The sequence below is a fragment of the Ambystoma mexicanum genome, chromosome 11, assembly GCF_040938575.1.
Source record: "Ambystoma mexicanum isolate Mex_15411 chromosome 11, UKY_AmexF1_1, whole genome shotgun sequence".
Classification (NCBI taxonomy): Eukaryota; Metazoa; Chordata; class Amphibia; order Caudata; family Ambystomatidae; genus Ambystoma; species Ambystoma mexicanum.
In genome coordinates this window covers 596,525,991-596,552,822 of record NC_090934.1, presented here as the reverse complement: position 1 = coordinate 596,552,822, position 26,832 = coordinate 596,525,991, and the positions used below count along the sequence as shown (strand labels likewise).

The following is a 26,832-nucleotide window of genomic DNA, read 5'->3' as shown; positions in this document are numbered from 1 at the left end:
TAGTCTTCGCCAAAGAGGTTCTTGATGGGCAAAGTGACTTAACGGGGATTAAACCGACAATTCGGTAAGATAAGATAAACAATGTCTCATGAAGAGCTCCGCTATAGGGCGACCAGTTATCTGGGCGAAAAAAAACAATCTGAGGGACCTCGGCACGTGAGGGATTTTGGGTACTACACACGTTACGATAGGGATAGTGTTTCAGACACGCCTATGCCGACGTCCCCTTTCGGTCCCCCGAAAGACAAGATGCAGTAGTCCGCGGTTACCACTGGATGTCGGACCATATGCACAGCATGTGATTCTAAGCAGATTAACAAGCATCAAACAGGATTCCTGATTGCCCTGGGTAGTTTTATGAATCTAAGTGGGTCACCATATGATCAATCTTTGATGTCTGCTACACTGAGCAGGCATTGAAGGAATGCACACATTTTTTGTTTGAATCACATTTGCGTACCATTCTAAACATTACATACCCAATGATTTGCTTTGCAGCCAGCATAAGAGGTGTTCGTCCATGTAAATCCAGTGTATCTACGCTCTGTTGAGAAAAGTTAAATCAAATCATCAGTTGTAATGATAATTACATTATTCTACTGTATGGTACTCCTTCAGTACACAATGTAAGCCAATACTCTTAGGCTAACTGTGGTTAATTGCCAAGTTAGTTGACTTGGTTGGTCAGCCTATGCTGAATAAATCAAAGTATAGAGAATATATTATGCTCCATGCAATACTGATTAATTCAAAAGACATAAAATTCGCAGTTACACAGGAAGAATGTTTTACACAGTGACAGCTTCCTCCCAATTCGAATTCTGAAGTTATCTATACCCAATTAAATGGCAGTCCATTTATCAACCTCATAAGGATGAGAATCTGAGTTGGCCCGGCTGGGATTGACGCATGCAATGAGTAAACTCGCCCTATTCTGGCAGCTAGTCCTCGATTGACTGATTTACTCCTTTCAGCTAGTTACTGCCATCACAGATCGGGTGCAAGATTACTTGGCTACGTAGTGCCCTCATGTATCTTACATGCCAATCAATAGCCCCCCCACTTGTACAATTCAAGAAGAATATACCCAGGATAGCTAGCAGATGCCAAACCCAGTATAAATGTTACTCACCATAGTGATATTGTACTGGTAGCCAATTCCTGGTTCCTCAGGACTCCTGGGATACCCACACCATGGTGGGGAGCCCGAAAGCATTTTTCTGCATCAGACAGAAATATAAATCCATATGCGGCTCCTCAATCATTTACCACCCACCAGCTTCATCTACCCAGTACTTCTCTGTGTCCCCAAAGGGAGATCTTATTACATATACTGGAGATAGAAGGGTTGATCCGGTGGAAAAAGGGGGCACAGACAACCAGTAGAAGAGACTACAGCGAGTTCGTGATTACTGGCATGTTTTGTCCCCTTTCTCCACCCGCATGGGATAGATTGCCCAAGGATTACACAGAAGGGGGCGGAGGCAGTCCCTAAGATGCATAAAATGGTCATACAGGTACTTCAGCATTCCTTAGCCTAGTGTGCTTCAGCTCTTGAACTGAAGACCAATGCATAATACTGATGGAACATGTGTGATGATGCCCATGTTGCTAACTGCAAAGTTACAAAAAGAGGCATAGGACTACAACAGCATGAGGGTGAATGCAAGACTGAGGTAACGATCACTCACAAAGTTGGGTTAAAGGATGTAAGACACCACATGACAGACAATGGAACCCTTTGCTGCTGGTTTACCAAGAGAAACACATCTGTCTGTCACAGAAAATCTATCAGCAGCGTAGAACTTTAGCGGCCCTGGCACAGCCAGTAAATGAAGGAACTGCTCAGCAGTCAAATGCAGGTTTGACAAAAATTATCAGCAGAACAATTTCCTCATTGAAGTGAAAGTCTAGTCAAGATTGTTTTAACAAAGGAAGAGTGCATTTTGAGGGCAAAGAAAAAGGCGAATGACAAGGAGGGGTCATCTTGTGGGCTACAAACTTTTATTTAACAAATAAAGAAACCTCTCTCTCTCCTAACTTCTAAGGGGCATGCCCTGTCTCAACCAAGGAAAACTTTAGTGAGCTGTGAGGTGGTCAGTCAAAATAAAATGTTCTTTTTCCTCCGTCAGAAACCAACTAATCTAACCATAACACTATAAACAAGTCTTTAACTAAAGTGAAGTTTGCGTTTTCTACTCCAGGAGAACGACTCCCCTTCTCCTTGTTTCTTGCTTTCGTCTTATAGTAGCAGTAACTTCTTCAATGTTCCATCACAAAGGACCAGGGCAATGACTCCCTTCTCCTGGTCCCTCTATGCAAGTTCTCCACAGTGGTCTTGAAGCACTCTTGCTGCAAACAACTTGGATTAGTCTCATTACCTGTGTCCAGGAAGTTGAAAAACAGCTTTATTTGGCTTCCATTTACCACTCTGATGAGGGAGATGGCTCCCGTTCCATTTTAATTAGGGCAGCAGTACTGGGTTGACCACTGCGATGAGGGAGAGGACTCCCAATACACTCCACTTGAGCAGTGGTATTTGGCTGACCACTGCCAACCAGGGAGAGGACTTTCAATGCCCTCTGGCTAAATGGCATGGTTTGGGTTGTCACCACTGTGATGAGGCAGATAACTCCAGCTGCACTCTGGCTTCTTGGTTTGGCTTCCTGGACCCCTTATGGTCTTCCCGCCTTTCCAGTTACCTTGATCCTCTGTTGGCACACGGCTCCGGTTCTTCCCGGGATTGCAAGTTCCTTCCTCTGTGATTTCCGACACCTGCGCGGCTCTGCAGAATGCTCCAGCTGTTGGTCTCGGCACTGTTTCCAGACCTCACGATCCACCTTTCTGTGGTTGCGGCAACACCTTGATTGCTTCTTCCTTCTGGGGAGGCAGCTCACAGCCACCTCCTGGGACGTTGTAACAGCGTCCCGTGCTTTGCGGCCTCCGCCTGGAGGAACATCTTCTCTGCATCTCTGGTCCTCCCGGTTTCAATCTGCCGGGCAGGATTTGCATGCTGCTGGCTTCGGCAATGAGAGATCTATAGTCCGTTCTTGCTTTCTCCTTTATATTGTTAACGCCGCCCTGGTGTAACACCACCATCTTGGAACGTCTCTTTGGCACTCTTCGTGCCTCCAGTAGGGCACCTAGTTGCAGTTTGGCTGGCTTTGCAAATGGCTTCTCATGTTCTTCTTCATCCCAGTATGCTCTCCATTTGTAGGTGTCATGGCTTTACAATAGCACATGGTACCATTATCAATGATGGGAGAAAAGGGTGACCATGAGAGAAGGGGTTTATGTAAGAAGGTTTTAGGGAGGCTTTTCCCCAGGTGGACGTCCTTATCTCCAGAAGTGGAGTCCCTCCCAATGAGGTCCTGCCACATAGGACTACCCCTATGGGGACTATTGGGTAGCAGGTCCAGCTCACTAGCCTCATAGGAAAGGGCTCCCCCTCTGGGGACAACTGACCAGACCTGCTGAATCATCACAGCATTTCTAAGTCCCCTTTGACTCGATAGAACACGATGTAGGGGTCCTTGACCAAAGAAGCCTGTAACTCGCTGACACAATATGCAGATGTAATGGCGGCTCAATATAGCCTTACTTGTCAGCTGTGTCTATGGGATTCAATGTTTTAGGTACCAGAACAAACGGCATAATGCTGCTAACAGAAGGAAACCACTGCGGAAGCCCTGGGAAGTGCTTCTGAATCAGATGAATTTCTGTAGGGCCCGATGGTTGGCATACACAAGCTGCATTACTGTACCCAAACCAGCCAGGTAAGAAAGAAAAGGGAGAATATGATCCAGGGAGTACTCTCATGGATCAAACTCATCTTTGAGTGCACAGTGACAGAAACGCAACTACTTGCTCTTATATTAACATCTTGTGGAAACCCAACAAACCACCTGTAGGATCTGAATGTTTGCCTTAGAGAGACCAAGATGACTCATGGTCAACTCCTCAGTGAAGTTCATTGATCGAGTGAAGGAGTGCAGAAGACCCCCCTCACCTGGAATCTCATGCTAGGACAGAAGAGCATTCAAGTTCAGGGGCCAAAAAGCAAAAGTTCCAAAACACCTGAGGAACAGAAGTGGCTGAGCACGATTGGCATGACCAGAATCATTGTGCATCTCGGGTTCCATCTGAGGTTGTGGAGCATTTTCAAAACCAGATTGGGGAGGAAGAAGTGGACATGCCAGCAAAGCAGAAAGGTATTGCCTCCTGACTGAAGTCTAGGTCTATCCATGAGGCAAACATATGGCACTGCACAAAAAGGTCTGGGTGCCCCTCGACTGAGAACGAACACAGCCAAATAACCTGTCCTATGGGAAGGTGCCCACTTGGGAGGGTCAACAACCACGTTTTAGTTCACTATCTTTCGCAGAGGAGAAATATCCATTTGCATATCAGTCTGTACCACTCACAAGCTTCACCTCACTGATGAGGCCCGATTAGGCCGAAACACGTTTCTGGGGTTGCTGTTGGCACTCTTGTTAAGAGGAAAATTGCCTAGCATTTCAGTGCTGGACTGCCCTTCTGGATGAGACAAAGACTGATATGCAAATTAATATTTCCCCTCTGTGAAAGGTACAATGAGCTAAACCATTGTTGTCGACCCTACCGAGTGGGCACCATTCCATAGAAAAGGTTATTTGGCTGTGTTAGTTCTCAGTAGAGGGGCTCCCAGACCTTTTTGTGCATTGGGCCCCCGTGAGTGTCTGTTGACCCCACCCACCCCCATCCCCCCTGTGAATGTATATGTGCCCCACTCCCACCCTATGCCCCATTTTAGTGTATTTTTCCCTCCTCCCCACCCCTTCCCTCTTCCTGTTAATTTCCGGCACAACCTCAATTGCCGTCAGGCATAGTAATTGTAGCCACCTGCCCTCTCCTCCCCCCAGCCCCCCCTCTCCTTGTCTTGTTTAAAGTCTGTCACTACCTCAATTGCTGTCAGGCATAGTAATTGTTGCCGCCTGTACTTCGCAGCCACCTTGCCTTCTCCCCCCCCCCATTTTTATGTTCATGACCACTTACTCTTATCATTTGTCCCTTGACCTTTGATAGCAGCTTGTCTGTCTCCCTTCCTCCCTCCCTCCGTGTCTTCTCCTCCCACTCCCCCCACTCCCTCCCAGCATTATCCTGAACCGTCTGACCTATTCTGATAGCTGCTGGTCTGGTTCCTCTCCTTATCCCTCTCTCCACTGCCCCCAGTCCCCCTACTCTTGTTACTCATGCACTACATCAATTGTGGTCAGGCATAGTAACGTTACTGCTGGTCTCTTTTTTCCCCTTCCCCTCTTCTCCATTGTTTCTTGCACTATCTGAATTGTTTCAAGGACTTGTAAGAATGTAATTGTACTCTCCTATGTTACGTCCCTCCTTGAAGCGCTTTGAAACACTGTGTATAGGTGCTATACAAATAATTCAATTCAATTTTTAGGAACTTAAGGTTTCACCCTAAGTTACCCAGGGTAATGCAAACGTGGACCCCATACTCACTGTGCTTAGAGAGGCACAGCTTCACCTCACTGAAGAGGCCAGACTAGGCCAAGACACGTGTCTGGGGTTGCTGTTGGCACTCTTGCTCAGAGGAGAATTGCCTAGCATTTCGGTAATGGACTGCCCTTGTGGGATGCAAATGGATATTTCTCCTCTGTGAAAGGTACAGTGAGCTAAAACGTGGTTGTAGACACTACCGAGTGGGCACCTGCCCATAGAACAGGTTAATTGGCCATGTTAGTTCTCAGTAGAGGGGCTCCCAAACCTTTTTGTGCAACAGATGTCACTGTTGTCCAATTTTGCGAAGGGTTCCACTACCTAGTGTCCCCACTCCTGAAAGAGGGAGGGGACAGTACCTGAATGTGGAGGGACCACTCATGCAACTGATAAAACAGTCGATTCCAACTGTCTTATGTGAGAAACCTGAAGGCACTCTCACACCTATTCACAAGGGATCTTCTGTTCAGGTGGCTTTGGGTCCCGACCCTGGGGGTGGACTAGCAATGGAGGATCACCTGGGCAGAGGGTCCTTGGAGATTGGGGAGAGGGTGCCAGAGGGTGAGACAAGGTAGCCCCCCCCATTTCCTGACAGTGATTCATCTTATCCTCCATCAGCCTTTGTAGGATTATTGTTATTCATATCCTACTATTCCCCCTGAAGTTAGACCAAGTATTGAGAAGAAGAAACTGACCCCCAACAGTAATTAAGATTACCTATAGCAAACACCACTATAGTACTGAGACTAAGAAGAGGGAGCCTGGAGGCTTTAGAACTGAACGTCGGGCATGTCCTATTAATTGGGCTGATTGTGGTCAGGCCATTGAACCTGGGACTTCACACCTGCAGCCTGATAAAGACTCACAGGTGTATAAAAGTTGGCGTCCACAAAGAGCAAGAGGAAGAAGCCAGTGCAAGTAGAGAGCTAGAAGCATTTGGAGTGAGGGAGGAGCAGGAAGTCCAGCACAGCCCGCAAGAAACCGGAGAATAACGCAACGCTGAGACGCTGGAGAAAGGCACATTAAATCAGAGTGTGATTGCATGGCAAGGGAGACATGTCTCCAAGGAGCTGGGAGAGCGAGAGAAGGGGAGCCGTGGAAGCAGGTGATCCCTATGCTGTGGTCGAAAGGTGCTTGTTCCCTGACTTGTGGCAACAGTCTCAGGGTGTCTGCAGGGCACACAAAGTGATCCTGATCATGCAAACCAAGAAGCCGGGAAAGACGCGTTACGCGAACGGTGAGTGTCAATGAATGAAAGAAACCCGGTGCACTTTTGAAGGGTAGTGAAACTACATTGTATCAGAGTGGTTGCATGTAGGCAGCACACTCCTGAAAGCCTCGGATGAGAACCGAATGGTAAAACACACTAATGTAAAGCCAACAGTGGGTTAATGAAGAACAATGTTTCAGAGTGATCCATTTATGGAAGAATAAGTTTCAAAGGACTCAGAACAGTTAAAGGACAATTCTAAAGCACCACACAAACTAATGAAGTCATAAGAAAGTGTTCTCCAAGTGAGCAGCCGACGAGCAGTGAAGTATGAGCAGAATACTGAATTGAACGTTTAAGCTGCGTTTCAATCTTCTAAGTTCAAATAACCCAACAATTATGGGATAAAGTGCTTGGGTAAGGGCAACTGGTTACACGACCTGTAGTGCGTGCACCGTGCAGTCTGTCAACTGCACATAAACCGGGAAGCCCCAACCAAATAAAATGAACTGTGCAAGCAGCCAAGAAACTAGAAAGAAAATATTGGTTCAGAATCAAGGCAAAAAGCGTGGGGATGGAACCCCAAGTCCTTTTTGGAACATTGTGTTGTGAACCGTGCTTGAAGCTTGGGGATGGAAATCGTGAGCTTCTTGAGAACACTATATTTCAAACATTGAGTTTTGAATCCATGTTTAAAGATCGGGGATGGGAACCACACGCTCTTTTGAAACTTTGTTTTGATAAACCAATGCCTGCAGCTTGGGGAAGGAGCCCGAGCTCTGTTTGGAGAACCCGGTCTTTTTGAACTGTATCCTGAATTTGGGGAAGGGAGCTAGATTTTGCCCCAGAATTAAATTTGGACACTATATTAACTTAGAATATCCCTGCAATATATTTTGATAGACATGAGGGCAAGTATAGGTTTTGACACAGGCAGACCTTGGTTTTGGACTTCTGGACATAGACATTCCTTAATTTTGTTAGGTAGGTCAATCCCCACCATAGCTATAGGACATGTTAAGCGTTGCACACATCCAGACATTTTAATAAAGTTTTTAAAAACGTGTTACATCTGTTGTCTGGGTCACCTCTTGACACCATGCGTGTCTCACACTAGCCTTTGGTTGAGTGTACCTGACCGATACGTAGCCATATAATTGTTTTTGGAGATGGCGCTATCCGACAGATCCACTGTGAGATGACACATGTCGACTGACTTAGTCGACATGTGCATATTCATGTAGAACATAGCATTGGTGCGTTCCTTGAAGATCAATACTTTCCTGTTCTGCACAAAGGAAAAAAAGGCCTTCAGAACCCAGAAGATGGACTTCAACTCAAGCATATTGATATGGAGCAGCCCACCCTTCAGAGACTGGAGATCATGCATCTGAAACAAGCCCAGTGTGCTGCAAGAGCCGTACTTGGATGAGTGGGTGATCCGAGACAGCATCCAGGGTAAACTAGGTTGGCATCTTCCATTCAACAATTAAAACCAGAAAGAATCCCCTGGTGGATGAGTAACATGTAACATCACTGAATGGGAGTCTTTTCACTGACATTAGAAGAAGGCCAATTGAAGCTGCAGGTGACACACATGGATGCTGGACGCCAATGGGGTCTAAGTGATCTGTACCAACCACACTGAAGATAATGAGTGGTTGTTATGCTTGATCTAAAATGGCGCTGGGACGCAATGTATTCTGGGAGCGCTCGGAGCCATGATGGATATTTACTTCATGCCGCAGTGAAAAGCTGCACACATTTTGCTGAGTGTTAGATTAACGGTGCTGAGAAAAACATGCTTTCCAAACCTGGTATGTGGTCAAGGACATTTCTGCTGGGAAAGCTAACTTTGTTATGGTTTGCTACTGTTCTCCGTGGAGCGTGTTTTTAGAGAAGGGAGGCACTGAGCTTCTTGGGGGGAGCTCTCGATTGACCCAGCTGGCAACCGACGGCTGTTCCTCAACTGCGCAAGTGCAATTTCCAGAAGGTTCGAGAATTGACTCCCCTTTGTGGAGTGTGTGTATATGCGGAAGCCCGGAGGTGGTCAGGTGAGACTTCAGCCGGCGACGGACGCTTACGTCCGGCCCTCCTGTGAGCTGTGGTGCTCTCGGCCTGGCTGTTCCCGGGGTCTTCCAGCCGCTTCTGGGCGAGATGAGGAATCCTGTTACGCTCACGGTGATGTATTTCCTTTTGAATTCTTTACTTCTGTGATTTATGTCTATATTATTTTTGTGAGTTATTTCTATGTACTTCTAAGCTTTGAATAAATAGCCGTATAAGAGCTGATTATCTTCTAAGATAATGCATTGGTGATTTATGTTTGTTCTGTGCACTTTGGGGTGAGCAATACAGTGGTGAAGCTGCAAAACACCAATGTGAGAATCCTACCCACTAGGGAAAACGCCCAAGCCATATTCTGATCATGCCAATGAACCCTATCCTTTTTGATGGAAACATTCCCCAATGGAGGGGATGAAGCTCTCAGTAATGGGTCATCCAAATAAGGGCAGATCGGCAAACCATGTCACTCTAGGAATGCCAGGATGACTACCAACACTTTAGTGAAGACCCTCGGTCTAAGGAGAGGTAGAACGGGAGCACCATGCTCTATAGGTGAAGGACGGTTGAGTCTCCTGTGGGGAGGCCTTAAAGGGGTGTGATGGTAAGCCTCCTTCAGGTCTGATAACCAGCCAGCCACTTCTTTGGTGGCATGCCAAAATGTGGTCAAGGACACCATTTTCAAGTTGGCATCTGTTAAACCTGCACAGGCTCAAGACACGTTTAATGCTTCTTGGTTTCTTGTCCGTTGCCAAGAAAGGGAAGTAAAAGCCTTTGGCCACCTTCCAAGTTGGAACCAGTTTGACTACCCCAGTCTCCACCAGGAACCGAGTCCATGGCTGACGGAGCTCAGCTGCAATAACTACAGATTTAATCTCTATATCCCCAATATTTTGCAATTTAGGTTATCATCTACAATTTCTGCAGGAGGTTTACGAGCAGGGAGGAGTGTGGGGGAGTCCAATCGAGATGTTGAGAGCAGGCTGAAAGTAATGAGAGAAAACCTACTTTGAGACATTTCCACAGTTCATAGGTCCTTTTGAGATCAAAATGGTGATCAGCCCAGTAACAATGAAACTGCAATTACTCTGAGGATTAAAAGCAAATTCACCCTTTCATGCAAGTCTGTTAAAGCCCTTGAGGAGCAAATTCTGGGTTCCCTGGGGGAGATTTTCTGAGATATGAGGGGGAAGTTGATACGTTACCACAGGAAGACATCACCTTGAGCCAAAAGGGAGAGGATCCGTGTTTGAGGGTTAGTAGCTCACAAGGTAGTCTAGGAACCCACAGGCTGCCCGATTTGAGAGCCAGGGCAGAACTACCAGAGTTCCAGACGGGATAACCAGATAAGCGGAAAGTAGGACATTCTGGGGTCAAGCCAAGTAGTTGCTAGGGCCAGCCACCCTGCGTCCATTCTGTCTGAAGCCTCCAAGAGCTTTTGACCCCATGTGAGCTACAACTTTTTGTACTGCCCGCTGGCTTTAACCACTGAGGCATCCAAGATAGCCTTTACATTCTCCTACATCAATGGGGATGCTGCCTCTTGGTTCGTCCATCCTCATGGTAGCACAGGGAAATTCAGCTTTGAAGGATCTTACCCTCTTTATATCAGAGTTTAAGATGTGCGGTAGGCAGCAACTTTCTCACCAGATAAATGGCGAAATATTTGAAAGCAGGGAAGAAGAGATCTTGCGAGTGAAATTAATCTCTGTAATAACCTTGTATTGGCAATTAGATGGACTGAGGAAAAGAGATCCTCTTTTGTCTATCAAAGCTTAAGGAAGGCATTTGGGTATGCTCTGGCAGAGATCGCAGACATATCCATCCCTGCAAATTCCTAATTAACCTCCTGATGCAGGTTATTTTCAGTTATGTGAGCACAGGGCAGGATGTAGGAGGGAATTCTCACTTGAGAAAACCATTCCAAGAGGGAAAAGAGCAATAAGGGATCATCAGAATTCCAACTTAAGGGTTGTGCTTTTCTCTGTATTGAGGAAAGTGTGAAATGCCATAAAGATCAACCCGTGCTTGTACTGCAGCACAGGAGGACCTTTTTGAATGAAAGACCGAAAGTCATTGAAAATTCCACCTTTCAGTCGCTAGAATCCTAAAATAGTCACCTTTCAAATTGTCAACACACAACCATAAAATGTAGGCTTGTTTGCAGAAGGGAAGATCGATGTTGTGGGCCTATATAGTGATAGATTCAGAAGCTAGGAAGAATTTCAGAGATTGTGTATTTGCATTGACAGTGGAATCCCTTTTCTACAGACGTAATAGGCAGAGCAGGTCCATGAAGTGGATGGCATACCTATCTCCTCTAGGACAATTTCACATGTGACTCTTCCTTAAGGCTTGCAGTACCAGGCAGTTAATTGGGTGGAGTTAGTATACAAACATATAAATGTCCAAGGGGATTCGGAGTATGTGTCACAATCCTCGCCCAAAATCCCCTCTGGCAAGCCCATTGGCCAGGTGGGGGTCAGGCTTCGGGTCTCTAGGGCCTAGGAACCAAGCTATGCGGTCTAGTGTTTTGGGTGTGGTGGCCTAGGGACTACTTTACCTGGACTATTTTGTTGGCGCTATTTAAACCACACCGAGCAAGACAACACGCTTTGCGTTACTTTGCAGTTCGCAACCTGACGCTCACCGTGTCCAGCTAAACCCAGGAACCTCAGAAGCAGAACCTCCAAGGAGACAAAAGGAACATCGTTAGCAGCAGCATCTTACCTGCAGTCTTCATCTTTAGCTTCTCGCAGCTCCTGTGAACAGCTTCCTTGAATCTGTACGCCTCCCGGACTGAACAACCTGAAAGAGGAAGATAGAGGCAACATTAAAGAAAGTATCAGAGACATTGCAAATTACGAACTGCTCAAAAGGCTTATCTGGCTGGTCGTCTCTCAGCTGGCACCATTCTGGACATTCCACACGCGCTGAAGAACACCGCAACCTACAAGGAAAGAAGGACAACAGGTTAGCAAAGGCAAGACATCGCAGCGCTGCTCATAGCGCTTACTTACCGCATCATAGCGCTCTTAATGCGCAATCATTTACCAGCGAGGCTCAACAAAGCCAGTTTGCCGCGCTGAAGCTCTGCATAGCTAAGGGAGAAAAAGAGACATTAAACAAGAAAGGCATGCGGGAATAACAATACGAAAGAACAGCAATAAGACCTACCAGAACGATATCAAACGGGTCGGTGTCAGTGAAGTAACTGGACCGCATATGCCCACGAAAGACAACGCGCCCCTGCCAAGAAGGCAGGACGGAGAGCACGCCTAACCCTACCACAAGGCTGAACCTTCCTGCAGATCACACCTGGGCACCAGTGAGAAGTATACCAGCGAGTAATCCGGCTGGGTGGCGTCCCTGTGGATACCAGGTGAGCGTAACAGTATGCCATAGTTGACTTTACACAACCGAGTATTGAATGGGTAAGGAGAACAATGGAGTTTAAATCCACATTCTGCATGGACAGCTGCTTAGGAAGCAAGCACAAGAACATTTTGCAGCCACCCAGAAATGAAGTAGGAGTCACAGTGGGAGCCTGGTTTGGTTCTCATAACACTACTTTATGTGAGCTACTGGCTTATCAGGATTTCTGGGATGTGTTTATGAGACAGGCAGGAGATGTGTCACCATATTGATCGTACAACAGCAAAATTGGGTTAAACGCTATTCATGCATATGATCTATGCATTTAGTCGTGTTGTGCTGCAAAAAACCTCTGCCTCAATGCCAGTAAGAAAGAGTGCTCATCGGGACCCCTGCTCCCGCCTTCCCTCTTTCTCTCTGGCTGGCCTCCCTTGGCCCTGCGCCTCCACCTACCACAAGGCAAAAAATGTGGGGTCATCTTCAACTCCACTCTCCCCTTCTCGTATCACATCACGGACATCTCTAAAAAGTCCCCCTACCAACTGCACTGCCTCAGAGGTATTCTTCCTTTTCTCACTTTCCCCCCGAAGCGCACCGTCTAAAGAGCCCTGGTCCTTTATAGGCTAGACTACTGCAAAAGCCTCTTTCTCAACCTTCCCTCTTCTACTCATCCAGTTATCCTTGGCAAGACTTATCCTTGGCCTCAAACCCAAGGACTGCATCTCTCTGGCGCCGACATCCCTTCACTGGCTCCCCGTGGCTGCAAGGATTAAGTTGAAGACCCTATGCATTGTCCCAAGGCTTTCTGGGGCTTGGGCCTTCACCATCTGCAACGCTCTCTTCCTAAATACTCTCCTTTCCGAACCCTCCGCTCGTCTTCCTCCAACTCTCTGCGGGTGAGCCGCTTCTCCAAGCAGAGAGTTGGGGGGTGGGGGGTGATCTTTATCCACTGCAGGTGCCTCACTCTTGAACAGCTTCCCTCCCTCCCTCTCTCCTCCCTGCTAACCACCCCATTCTACTCGGACACTCTTCTCGACTTCTGCTCACTGACTGCCTGGTGTACCTTCAGAGCCTCACAGGTCCCAAGCTCTCCTCGCCAGTCTCCTGCACTTGCCTCCGGGCCTTGCACTTGCCATATCCCTACTGCACTTCGGGTACTACTGATGAGTGGTATCCTCTCTGCACTTCAACCCAGGTTCTGCTGGGACTGGGTGCACTTGGTACCTATTGCCCCCCCCCGCACCACGCACTTCCTTTTCTGTGCACCCACATGATCTGAAAGTACTATGCCTGGTAAGATTGCTTGCCTTGTCTTCCTTATGTCTCCCCCCCACCCCATGCATGGTTGCGCTTTGAAACACTTGTGTATAAGTGCATGATAAATAAACAATCAAAAAGGGAACCAAGACTTGAAAGAATCTCTCAAAGATAATTTAGCCAAGGGATTAATCTGCCACTCCCCAGTATCTTCCCTGCTATTCTTAATCCAAAAGAAAGATCAGTCATTGCAGACTTCTACTGGATGTGTTACGCTCACCTGGTATCCACGGGGCACCACCCAGCTGTGGGGACTCTGGTATCCTTCTCAGCGGCTCCCAGGTATGATCAGCGGAGAAGTTCTGCCTGGAATACAGGTGGGCAATGTTCAAGACTGGGCAACTGGGGTAAGAGCCTCCCAACACCCTGTGTGCCTGCTGCCCCTCCCCAGACCTTTCCTCACCTGGTTATGGGTTTTGACGTGCTCTCCGTCCTGCCTTCTTGGCAGGGGCGCGTTGTCCTTTGTGGGCGAATGCGATCTAGTTACTTGAATGATGCTTTTGAGTCTTTCAGGTAGGTCTTATTACCGTTATGCGTGTATGCCTTTCTTTGGTTTAAATAATGTCTTTTCTTTCCTTAGGTGCGCAGAAGTTCACTGTGGAACGTTGGCTGAGGTGGGACTCGCCGGTAGATGATGGTGCATCGAGAGCGCCTTGATGCGATAAGTAGGCGCTATGCGCAGCGCTATGATGCCCTGCCTTTGCTAACTATTGTCTTTTCGTTCCCGTAGATTGCGGTGCTCACCCGGAGCAAGAAGTCCCAAGGCGATGCTGGTCGATGGGCAACTCGTGAGGTAAGCTTCCGGCACGATTGTAAAATGTCTAATGTCCCGTTTCTCCCTTTTTTGCAGATCCGTCGGTCCGGGAGGCTCGCTGATCCTTGGATGCTGTTTGCAGGAGCCGAGGGCAGCTAGTGATGGAATTACAGGTAAGCTGCTGCTATTAACGATGTCCTTTTGTTTTTCAGATGCTGTTCTTCCGAGGTTCGCAGGTACAGCTGAACACAATGAGCATCACGTTGCAGGATTGCAAAGTAACGCGAAGCATGTCATTCAAGTCGGGTGTGGTTTAAATAGCTTCAGAAAAGTAGTCCAGGTAAAGTAGTTCCTAGGCTACCACACCCAAAACACTATACCGCATAGCTTGTTTCCAAGGGAACCAAGCTATGTGGGTGCCTCCATGTTGGCTGGCACTGGAAACAAAGTAGTCCCAAAACACAAGTCCTCACGAAGTATGAGCCTGGCGCCAACGGCGCCAGGACTGGCCCCACGAGGGCTTCAGCAAAGGATGCTCGAGTTTGAGACCCGATCAAAGGCCCCTCCTGGCCCATGGGCTGGCCAGGGTTTTTTTTTTTTTATACGTGTCGTGACAGATGCATGGCAGTGACTAAAACCACCAAAAAAACATGCTGAACTTTTTCATCATCTTGGTGCTGCTGGGTTAGATTTAGGGGGAGATATTTATTGTTAGACCTATGCAGGGGGCCTACCATCTGGTCCATGTACCCAAGGGTGATGAACAGAAGACTGTTTTAGAATTAAATGTTGCCTTTACGAATACAAAGTAATGCTATTTGGCTTTTCCAAGGCCGTGCCTAACTTCCAATTCTTCTTAGAGTAAGCCCTCCAGAAGTTCCTGGATGGGTTTAGAATTGTGTGCGTTGATGATGTGCTCATTTTCTTTCAGAACCTCCTACAGCAGAGACATGACCAGCAAGTTTTAGAGAACTGGGGAGACATCCATCTTTACGCAAATTTGGAGATGTCTTGGAATTTTGGGGATTGTCATCCTGCACAAGGGACTAGACCCATGAATGTTTCAAGCTGACAAAAACTGGCAGATGCCCGTCTGCGATAACCAAGTATAAGTTTCCTGGAAATCTGTAAGCCTTTTTAGGCAGTTTAACAGACTTCTCTAGTCAAGTTACCACTAGAACCACGCTTCTGAAGAAGGATGTGTAATTTGACTGCGCTTCTAAGGTGGAGGAGCCTTTTCCAAGGTTAAGAGACTCACTACTGCTCACATTTTACAGATAATTTCAGCTATACATTTTCGAAGAAATGCTACAATCTGATAAATACAAGTCGAAACAAATCATCCACATCATATAATCAAAAATTATAAGAAATAACTGCTTGTATTTTTCTACACCTGGATCTAACTCAACCTTGGCTCGGACAGCAGTGCAGGCTCAGAGGCATTAGGAAAAGAAAAGAAGAAAAAAAAAAAAAGACTATTGCATCTGTTGCTTTATTCTTAGAGAAACTGCTGCCTGCAAAAGTTAATTATGCCATTTACAGTTGAGAACTCCTGGCTAATAAATAAGGCTTTCACAAATGGAGGTATTATTTGCTGGGGAGGAAGACTTACTTTCACCATGCTAACTGGTCATAGAAATCTGCTTTTTCTTAAACTGGCTAAGACCACCCCAATACCCCACAGATAGGCCATATTTATTTTGGAACACCCCTTTGTAATAACATTTCAAACTGGTTGGCTGAACAAGAAGGTGCATGCCTTGTCCAAACAATTTCCAGGCATTTAAAATGAGGATGCTAGAAAGTCTGATCACTTGATTCCAGAAGATTACTCTGTCGTATTGGCTACAGATGGTGTAGACATCAGGAATCCCAAAACTTTTTTTTAAAAATGAGCTTGGTACAAATACAAGCTTGAGTCAGCAAGGGTCCTATTCGCTGAGTGAGGGATGGTCCTCCTTATGTAGACTCCAAGTTGTATCTATCTACTGAAGGGTTGCCAGATTCGGCTCTTAAGGAGTGCCATGAGCCACTGCTGGAATGTAATCCCAGTGACCATAAAATGTTGGAATTATTACACAGAGCTGTGTGGTTGACACTTTGAAAGAGGTGTGAAATCGGTTAAGGGAAGCCTATGGGACCATTGTTTACTTTGCCTATTCCACCTCGCCACATGCATACCATTTCCATGGATTACAACATAGACGTACCTCAAAACACGTGATGTTCACCAAATTGGGTGGTAGTAGACTTGTTGGCAAAGGCGGGACATTTTATTCATATGAATGGGACAGTAACTGCTACCAACTTGGAGCAGAACTTCCTGCAGGACAGATATTCTTCTCAGTCTTCCTACTCAAGCAATCTCCGACAGAACCACAATCCGTTTCCAAATTTTGGCGAACCTTTTATAAAGAATTTGAAGTCCAGTTGTCCTCCGATTATAAACTCCAAACCAATGATGAAAAACGAGTCCATCAAGAAACAGAAAAGTATATTAGATGTTGCCTCAAGGTTCAAAGAAGCTGGTCTAGTTTAATCAGGTCTACAGAATACAAAAACACTGTCAATCACCCTCTCTATCCCCCTTATTTTCCAATTTAGGCATCTAGATTTTCTGCAGATTGCCAGATGGGAGCTTTCAAATCCAGATGTTGAGAGCAAGTGATGAGAGCTTTAAGTGATGAGAATACCTACAGAAAGCTACAACCAATCTGAGTAATGTGACGATTCTTTGCCTATCGTCACTCATTCTAAAGGTAGGATCTCCTCTTCCAGTTCGCAACCCATTCAGGTACCCCAGAAATCCATGTTCTCTGGTAGAATAAACTCATCTGCACATATGTGTTTCATAGAAATAAGGAAGAATAGAGGAAATCCCCAGTGTATAATGGTGTTTAAACAGAAGAGGAAGCACCATATGGAGGCAACAAATAGAACTGCAATCAACTGCCTAGACTGTCAAATAGTCAAAGGCCCACCTCAAATAAAAAGGAAGGAGAACTGGACCTACAGAGAAGTAGCAGTTGGAGTAGCAGTGTGAAGAAGGGAAACCATAGCAGCAGTTGGAGAGAGACAGAGAAGCTGCGGAAGTGGCCCGCAGCCGAGTAGTCGCGAGACGAGGTATACGAGAGAGAGTTGAAGGAGCTGTAACAAAGGCGCCCTGGAATCAACCACAATCTCGCCGTTTGGTTCATGGACTTCTGAAGCAATTACCACTGCGCAACGAACATAGTCAAAGACTTCTCCGTGGCCCCCAAGGAAGACACAAGACCAACAGCAAGATGTGGTCGGCAGTTACAGCCAGAGCTTCCTTAGGCAGTATTGCTGCCGACACAAAAAGACAGCAGAGCGCTCCAAGTCCTACACAAACTGAGCTCAATGGGAAACGCAGACCCGAGACTTCATACATGACCGAAGGCTCTGGGAGATTCTTCTTCATGCCAGTACCTGGGGAAGGAACACAAGTGAACCAGGCTGACCAACAAGGTGCTCTGAGGAGAGAGGCTGGGACCCACACCTGGGTATGAAGAAGCACCTCTAAGGTTATCTCTATTGTCACAAGACTTGGTAGGTTAGTTAACCAAGTGAACTGTGAATGTTAGGAGAGCCTAAGGTGGTAAATGGAATAACCATACCCCTGAGCAATTGAATTGTGCAAAACCTAAGCGAAGCCACAGGAAGAGGGGCACCCCAGGTATTCTGAACTGTTAAAATCTGAAAGAGGCCGCGAGAGAAAACACACGCCGGGAGATGTCGAAGGTGAAAGCATGAGAAGCATCAAGAGAAGGAGCGCATACACAAAAGCGATCAGAGACCCACTCCGAAGTCAAAGAGCCCGGGGAATGGAGTCATCCCACTCTGGTATCGGGAAAAAGCAGATACTTTCCCGATTGGTGGTTTATGGATCTTTGTCTACAGAACATTATTTTCCATCACCTTTTTGCCAGCAAGACTGGGAATGTTTCTCTTGTTTAAGAGCACAACGAACACTTGTTACTTTGAAGACACTATCCTTGCACAGTTATCTTTAAGTAAATGAGAAATTGGTACAGGTTAGTCGCGCTCTGCCTTATGGTTAGTCAAATATCAAGGTAAGTTTCTGTTTGGAAAATGTCTGAAAAAAGTCCTTGACAAATCTTCATATGGTAATTTAATCATGAAGTCAGTCGACATGTGGGGGGTGGGTTGTGGGGAGCGGAGATCAAATTGTATAATGTACACATTCGAAACAGTATTGTGGCATCTTGTACTGTATATTTGGTCTGTATTGTTTTGTTGGCTGAAATATAATAAAAAACGTTTAAAAAACAAAAAAGAAGTCAGTCGACACGTGTTTCGATTTGAGTCATTTTCAAGGGCATAGACTGGATAAATAGGTCTGACAAACCAATGATGTGGACCTCTGTGTATAGATAACGTCTGGCCCAATTTTTTGGGACCTTTATTGGGTGGACCCCGTGGAATTGGCTGTGCAGCTTGCCGTTACACTGTGTCTGGGTGGTCATAGCTCATTTGTGAATGGTCAGACCCACATTTTTTATCTTTAAGTATTAGTGTTAGGGACAGTAGTAGGTTTTTGGACACAAAAGTGAGACTTTGTTTTTTCGGCCTACCTGATGATTTCATTAGTTTATGTAGAGGCAGGGAAACACCTCTTGCTTTTTGAGATGGAAAAATACTTTTCCAACTACTTTTTTCGTTACTAAATGTCTTTATCCCAAAACATGCCACCACTGTGTCGGACCCTTACTTCTGATCACTCACAGTAAGCAAAATGAGTTACAAGCAGTTTGCAGAATGCTCTAGCCGCCCATGTCCAAAACACTAGGGGGGTGGGGAGTATGGCTTTCTCCTCTAGGCAGCTTAAATTGTTGAGGACCAATGCATTTAATTCCCTGGTACATAGGTCCTTTTAAGAACAAGAGTGAACAACCCAGTTTGAGAATGTAACTAGGATTACATTCAAAACCCTCTGCATTGTCCACAAGGCTTTCTGGGGCCTGGGTCCAAAATACCTTCAGCTATCCCTCCGCAAATACCTCTCCTCTCGAGCTCTTTGCTCCTCTACCTCCAACTCCCTCAGGGTCAGTCGTTTTTTAAAGAAACGAGCTGGGGCAGATCTCTGGAACAGCCTCCCGGCCACTTTAAAACTTAAGAAGAACCATCTCTGGTTCCAGAAGCACCTCAAGACCTTCTTTTCTTCTGCCTTCGCTCCCCCTCTGCCCTACTGATCTGTTCTCTTGGAACCTTGCACCTGGCCACCCTCTGTCCTCCGGGACCAGGTACCTGCTCACCCTGCCACCCTTCCTCACTGCCTCCGAGCCACCCCTTGCACTGGGGTCTGTATCTGTACCCATACAGCCCCCCCTTTTTCTTCCTGCACTTATCAGACCTACCCTGTCTGCTGCCTTAAACCTAGCACTTGCAAATTGCTGGCTGCACTACTACTGTTTGTTGCCTTTATTATTTATTTATTGTTATTTATCCGTTTCTCCTCTGCTTCGCACTTTCCACTTCTCCCCCCTTCCATGCACTTCTCCCCTCCCCCTCTCCTATGCACTTGCGTGTTCTCAATGGGCCTAGTAAGATTGCCGTTTTGTTCTTCCCTGTTCCCATCCCTTGCCTTGTCACGCTCTGAAACACTTGTGTACGAGCGCGTTAGAAATAAAATATCAATATCTGTCCTTTCATGTAGTCTTTTAAGGCACTCTAGGGAAAGAACTAGGTTGCAGATGCCCTGCCCCCTCGTTCTCCCAGTGGTCACAGAGGGTAAGTCAGAAGAGTATGCTGTAGGTAAGAGTCAATATCTTGTAGATTTAAAGGGGTATGGTCTGACAACAATGTTCATGCTTGGTAGAGTAGTGTCATTGGAGTAAACCCTCCAAGCCTGGCCCTCGGACACTGCTTTCCGAAGGGGATACTTTAAGGTACTGTAGACCCTCACTTCACTTAAATAGGGCCACAAGGCACTCTCCAGCGGTGCACAAGTTGGAGGGACTGTTTTTCTCCATATGTGGCATTAATTCAGGATAATAGTTTGGATACACAGATATGGTTGGAGTTCTGGTGTAGTTTGGAGAGGAGAGTTGATTTCAGAGGGGTCACATTAACAGCTGAGATACAGGAAGCAGATCATCTCCCAAATGAAGCTGGAGGAAAGGTCTCTGAATGCTGGCAAGCTTGGAACGTTCTGGCAGGATAGAACGCTGACAAGCGTTCAATAACGGCCTTTCATCAGCTGAATTGCTAGGGCGCAGGTTCCACGACTGTTGGCTCTACGAATTAAGTGGCTAGGAGTGAGTAACAAGTTTATCAAAATCAAGAGTAAATCATCAGGAGCTTCGTGGGACATGTTCCAGTGACTGGAGGTGGGGCACAGTGTACTTGAGCATAATCATCACCTGAAAACATTGTTATATGCAGCACCGCATTATACCTACCTTCAGAGTATTCGCTGAGCAGAAGGTTCTGCGCTGCACTTATATAGTTAACTGGACACTTCATAATTTTGAGTTACCAGCAAACAGAAAGAAAGCATTGTGCAAAACAGGAAGCCAGCCTCCAACATACTGCTCTCTAGAGATAATACAATGTTGCAGGGGGGGGAAGCAAACCATCCTCTACACATCGATACAGAGAAAATCAATAAGCATACTCTTCAGTTTCAGAAAAATCTTCAGGCGAGTGCAAGAGTGAACATTCTTCAAATACTTAAAACTCAAGGAAAATAGATAGTAAAACTGTTTTGCTTGGTCAAGAGGAGCAAAAGTCACCACTCCAAGCATTAGGGCTACAAAATGCAGACTTTAAAAGAATGCATTCTAGTGATTAATGGGAAGGTCTAGTAGTGGTACAGTTTATGTTTAGAATAGTAGTAAACAAAGTTAGGGACAGTCATTTTAGTTAGCATCTAGATGTTAGGCAACACGTCAAGTTAGGATTTAGAGACAAAACTGTTGAGTTGTTGGGTGTGAGAAACAAGGTGTCTCCCTAGCTAGTCCCCAGGGATCTGTCATCCAGGTGGCCAGGACAGGGCCATCGCTATTGGATCCAGTTCCTGAGGGAGGATCACCTGGACGGGGTTCCTCGGGGAGTGGGAGACGGGCGAGATGCAGTATCCCCCTTCCTTTGACACCCTTTACCCCCCGCCTCACAACACAAAGGACAACGGACTAACACCCTGAGCTGTTTACCTGACATGTCCCGATACATGGGCCAGGCAATTGATCAGAATCGCACACACCTAACAGCCCTTTCCTTTCCCCACAGGGATGAAAGGTGGAGCCAGCAGGAATACGGCAGGCAGCATGTCAGCACAGCTAACGAGGCGTGGCAGTTCAAAAGGAGAAAGGCGGCAGGAATCGAGAGAGAAGCGAGGAGAGAAGTGACCTCGCCCTTTTCGTCCCAGACCCACAGGACCTTTGTGGAAGACAGCCTAAGACCGCAGACAATAGCGCAAGTGTCTTCCAGCAGATGTCAACGGTACACAGGGCAAGCCTACGCTGATAAGCAGGAGCGAGGGAAGCTCCCGCGACCGTGGTACCGGCCTTGACTCCAATGAAGAAGAAAAGCCAAGTGTTTCATCACAGCCGGTGAGTCGACAGGGAGGACGATAAGAACCTGGCTGCGTTGTGTGAGAATCGCAGAGTGGCAATTTTGAACCAAGTTCTATTAACTGTAAAAGAACTAACACGTGTGAAAGGGGGGAAACAAACAGGCACCACTTGGATGGCAAGTCAACAGATTTTGGTCAAACCCCATATGAGAGAAACTACAGTTACCAGCAGGCCGTGGGAGAGCCAGCGGAATAGATCAAAGTGGTCATACTGAGGGTCAAGCAAAATCCCCGTACAATCGAAAGACTGATCTAGAAACTAAGTGAAAGAAAGGGAAGTGAATCCCGCTTTGAGAAGAAACAAACAAGGGAAGCGAATCCCAAGAGGAAAAGTCTAAAGTCCCAAGAAATAGTATGTTTGGAATTGATATGATATATATATTGTTTGTACAAGAAGGGTCAGTGTTCAGAAGAGAGGGGCCCAGGAGTGAACCCATCACCCAGCGAATATTGGAAACAATAGTTTATGGAACTTTTCTTTTGATATTTAAACACGTGAGGTCCTCGAAGGCAAGAGACCTTCAAGTGAAGCGAGACTTGGCCATCGACGGCCCCGATAGCTGAAAGCGCAAGAGTTTGTCCTGAGAGCTGCCATTGGAACTGTTGTCTCATGCTGGAGAAGTCCGAGACTGTAGTGTGCTCCAAGCTCCCGTGACCAAAACGTGGGGAAGGGAGACCCCATGCTACCACATCCTGACATTATTTGAGAACACTTTCTTTTCTTGAGAAATATCCCACACCACTTTTCTGTATTAGTTGTGAGGTTTGGCAATAGGTTTCTTAGAATAGGGCCTTTTTTCTTTTTTACAACACCACTACGACTGCCTGATTTTTCATTTGATGGTCGATGCTTGCTCCCATCTTAGATTAGGTGTTTTTCCAACCTGCATACAGCATTCATTGTTCAATAAACACCCTTTAACTGTGATCACTTGTGTCTGTCTTACACATTGGGCCAATTGAGGAAAAAACATTACTAATTACCAAGAGAGCCAAGGCTCTCAAGCTCATTAATTTGTTAGCCCTAGACTAGGGGTATAACGGTATAACGGTATATCGTTAAAGATATCATGAACCACTTAATTGAACAATAATAACCGTCACATTGTTTATACCGGTATACCGTTTATACCGTTAAGTGTGCTTTTCAATCTGATTTGGAAAGGCTGCAGTAAGCAAGTGCTGCGCAGTCTTGGTCTTGCACTGTTGGATGTGCCGTCTGCCAAGTAGTTTCAGTTGGAGCAGTTTTTAATGCCATTCCATAAACCACACGTGCCTGACATAAAATCAATATGTTAGCAATAGGAAGAATAAATACAGTGCCAAGAAGGAAAAGGGTTTACTTTGGGATGGCGGCTTTGGGGTTTATATATTTATAATGGATAAGGTTTGCTAAACATATGACAATGGGGGCTTTCCCTGGTTCCATCATTGATTTTACATATAATAAGGTCACACTGCGAAATTCACTCATCTCTGTGGGTATTCCCTGCTGCCATACCAAAGGGTAACATGTCCGTGATTGCTGAACACCTTTTGGCCCATAAGTAAACTAAAGGCTGTAACGTAAAGAGTGTGCGTGTGTGTATGCGCACAAGCGTATACTACCATCAGCCTCCATTGATCTGTGGCATGCAGATTATCAAGATGGCAACATGTTCATCTTCACCGGTAGCAAGTGGGGGAGCTAAAAGCCGAAATGACCACTTAAGAAAAGCTATTCAGTTTGTTTTGCCAGTCGCAGCAGGGCTTCTCCCACCACCCCCTACTCCTCTCCTCTCCTCTCCTCTCCACACATGCGTTTGGTGGAAGCAATGGGGGCATTTCAGTGGAAAGTATGTTGAAAAGCCCAATTCTGGCCCTGGGTGCCTGGTTTTGTTTGTGATGATGAATCTGAATTTATGACCTTTTAGAAAATATTTGTTAAGATTAGTTACCTCCACCTGCTATACCGCGATAACCATGATATACCGTCATTTGGCAAGAAGGTTATCGTACCGTCATAAAACTAATACCGTGACACCCCTACCCTAGACAGAAGATTGCCTTCAAGAGCCAAAGTAATAAAATCTTCTTAAAGCATTCCGATGAGGAACACAGAGACCCACTTAACCCTGGGGAGTGCAGGGCAGAGAGAGGTAGTAAAGGGAGATGTTTAGTACATTTCTTATCTTGTTTCTGCTGTTCTTCCCATCTCTGTATATCTCGGACAGTGTCAAAAGAGAATCCGGTTATAAAAAAAAATCTTTATCCAATTCCCCTTTCGTCTGGGGATGTTGTGAATGCAGCAGAAATCTCAGAGGTTGCAGGAGACCGGATGCTCACAGGGGCCTGTGGTGCTTATCTGCTCCATCGGAATTCAACTGTTGGAGACCGGAAACTCCACCGGGAGCTATATCTCTGCAAACAACTGAATGGAAAGTAGTTGCTGGGAGGAAAAGGAAGATGGGGGTTAGTCGGAAGAGCAAGGTAGTAGCCCTAGACCACTAGAAACAAGATCCAATTGTCCTTGGTTTTTCACTCTGCAAACTTGGAGAAAATAGCACACGCCCTCCAACCAGAGTGGAATCCACAATGATCCTAGTAGAGTACCAATCTGTAAAGAAATAAACAAAAATGTTTTGGGTTCTCCTGTTCCACTTTGTGAGTTCTCTAAATGTGTTGCTTCTTTTTGCTGGCATCCCTGTTGGCTTGCCTTTAGTTTTGTGATTAGAGGGGCGTCTACTAAAGTCCCCCTGTTACTCTAATCCCTTTTTCTTGTGTGCTGCCTTAGTAGCCCATACGAATAGCAAGGCGAGAGTGCTTTTTATGTTTCCCCATTTTCATTTCAGGGCGATTCCCTTCCTGTGCTGTGGTGTAGGCTGGTGGCTGCAGTGTTTTAGATTTTGTTACACTATGGTTGAAGCCTTTTCTACTACGTTGTTATCCAAATGCCCATATATTGGGACTTAAAATGGCAGCTGTGCGGATGTCGGCTGCCCTTGTGCCCACCCCTGTACCCTTGGGTTTGTAGTTTAAGCTGGAATAGACTGGTTTACAGCTCCCAGAAATCACAAATCACATCCTATTTGAATGAGCCAGTGTATGTTGTGCAGTCTGTAGAGACAGCCTGACTGGCCGTCCGTCAAAACCCTGTGTGGGCTGCTCTGTGCTGCGATATGTGGCCTGGCGTGGCCAGTCACAGTGTGAGAAAGCTCATCTGTGAGATCCCTTTTCCTTTCTCTGACTTCAAACCCCTGGCAGACTGCTTCTGAAGATGTTCTGCTCCCGAGGAAAACTTGTTTGGCTATACTGGTTAGGACCCAGGCCCCATGTGATTTGCATTTCAGTGACATCTTGCTGGCGGACACTCCATCCTTGTCTTTTCCTTTCCTTCTCTGCTATCCAAAAAGATGTCTGGAATGGCTGTCCTCGGGTGAGAGGTTTTCCTGGTCACTGCAGTAATGCCTTCCTGTCAAATCCTCCTGGAACAAGCACCGTGAAGTTTGGGGTGGCTCCCTGGCCTGAGCGGTGGTTCGCTGCTATTCCACTTCAACACCATCATGGACTGTCCTGGGTCTCCTCCACCGTACCTCTATTCATGGTACCTTTCCTTGCTATCTGGCTTGCTTGCTTCTGCTCTCTTGAATCAGGCCTGACCACTTCATTTGGTTGCTCCACTCGCCTGGTATCTTTGCTGTTGCTTCTGCCAGATGAGTCATTGTTCTGGGTGCCTGGGTTATTCCTCCTTTTGGTCATCTGGGTCATCACAGGTTGTGTTTATTTTCCTTATTACAACGCTCTTCTCCAACTCCTGTAGGTAACACATTCTCCTGCCATTCATGGCATGAATTTGCAGTGACTAGCACTCTAAGTACTTGTCCCATGGTCTTTATGATCTTATATATGCACCATAAAATCTTCACCTGCGATTCCTGGGGACTTACAACGGTCAAACACTTTATCTACATCCATTCTTCGCAGGCTAACTGGGTCTAGAACCTGGAACTGTAGCTCTTCAAGTGGGGATGGAGGGCAGGGTCCCCTCTGTGGGTCTTCTGTAAGTTGGTTGCTCCTTTGGCCACACCTATGGGCAAGAACTGGTACTAGCATTACTTTAGCTTGTAACCGCGGTTTGCCTGTGGCATTTGTCCCACCTCTTCCAACGCGTAAATGTTTTACAAATTTTTAAACTACTGAAAATGTGTACGTACCTTGATTTCAATATGTTTGCCATGAGTATTTATTTCTGACCGTGGCTTTAGTAGTGGGAAAAGTCTTAAGATTTTCACTGGTTTATATACTAGCTAACTCTGGTGTATATTTTCTAATACTTATTTTAACTTATGGGTGCTTTATGAGTAATTCTATGATTTACCTTGTGTCCCCTTTTGTGCCTTTTATCTGGGCATTTGTGTACCTATCCAACAGCCTTCTCTCCTACCCTGAGTGACACCAGACTACTACCAAATAAAGAGTTTGGATCATCTTTAGTGGGCACACTATATTCACTTGTGTACCTACATCCCCCAGGAGAGGGCTGTGGAAAAACTGTTCCAACATCATACATGTGTCTTGTTTGCAGGCAGAAGTCCCGGAGTTGGTGGACTTGGCAAATGTATGTTTCTTGTGTCTACCTATTGCTGGAATGCTGTTGGCAGGGGGATCACGTCTAGAAGTGCTGAAAGGTATCCACAGAGTGGAAGCTAGTGTGCTTAGCAAAAGAAGAGGCAATCAGCTGCTTCGGTGAGGTGGAGGAAGGAGGGTTGACTTTGTGAAAGACAGAGATTTAAGTATAATTCTTGCATTTCTAAAGCTGTTCATCAGTCAAAACCACCAGAGCTCTTTCCCGTCAAATGACAAAGCAAGGATTCCGAGATGGCCTGCCAGTGGGAGAGCACCGTGGCCGATACTCAGGAGAGCTCAGGAGATCCTTGGGACCTGATGCACCATAATTAAGCAGAAATTCCCTCCACAGGTGACAAACTGCTGGTGGAAAAGACTGACTAAGCGGGG

General features: G+C 46.2%; 1 protein-coding gene across 2 annotated transcripts in view; it reads right to left on the bottom strand.

Moving 5' to 3' along the window:
• The window catches only part of ZDHHC13 (zinc finger DHHC-type palmitoyltransferase 13), a 1,364,100-nt gene that overhangs the window by 807,166 nt on the left and 530,102 nt on the right, over positions 1–26,832 (bottom strand). For both annotated transcript variants that reach the window (XM_069623461.1, XM_069623462.1), the window contains one exon: positions 480–544. In XM_069623461.1, the coding sequence (XP_069479562.1) occupies positions 480–544 (65 nt within the window). The remainder of the gene's footprint in view (positions 1–479; positions 545–26,832) is intronic.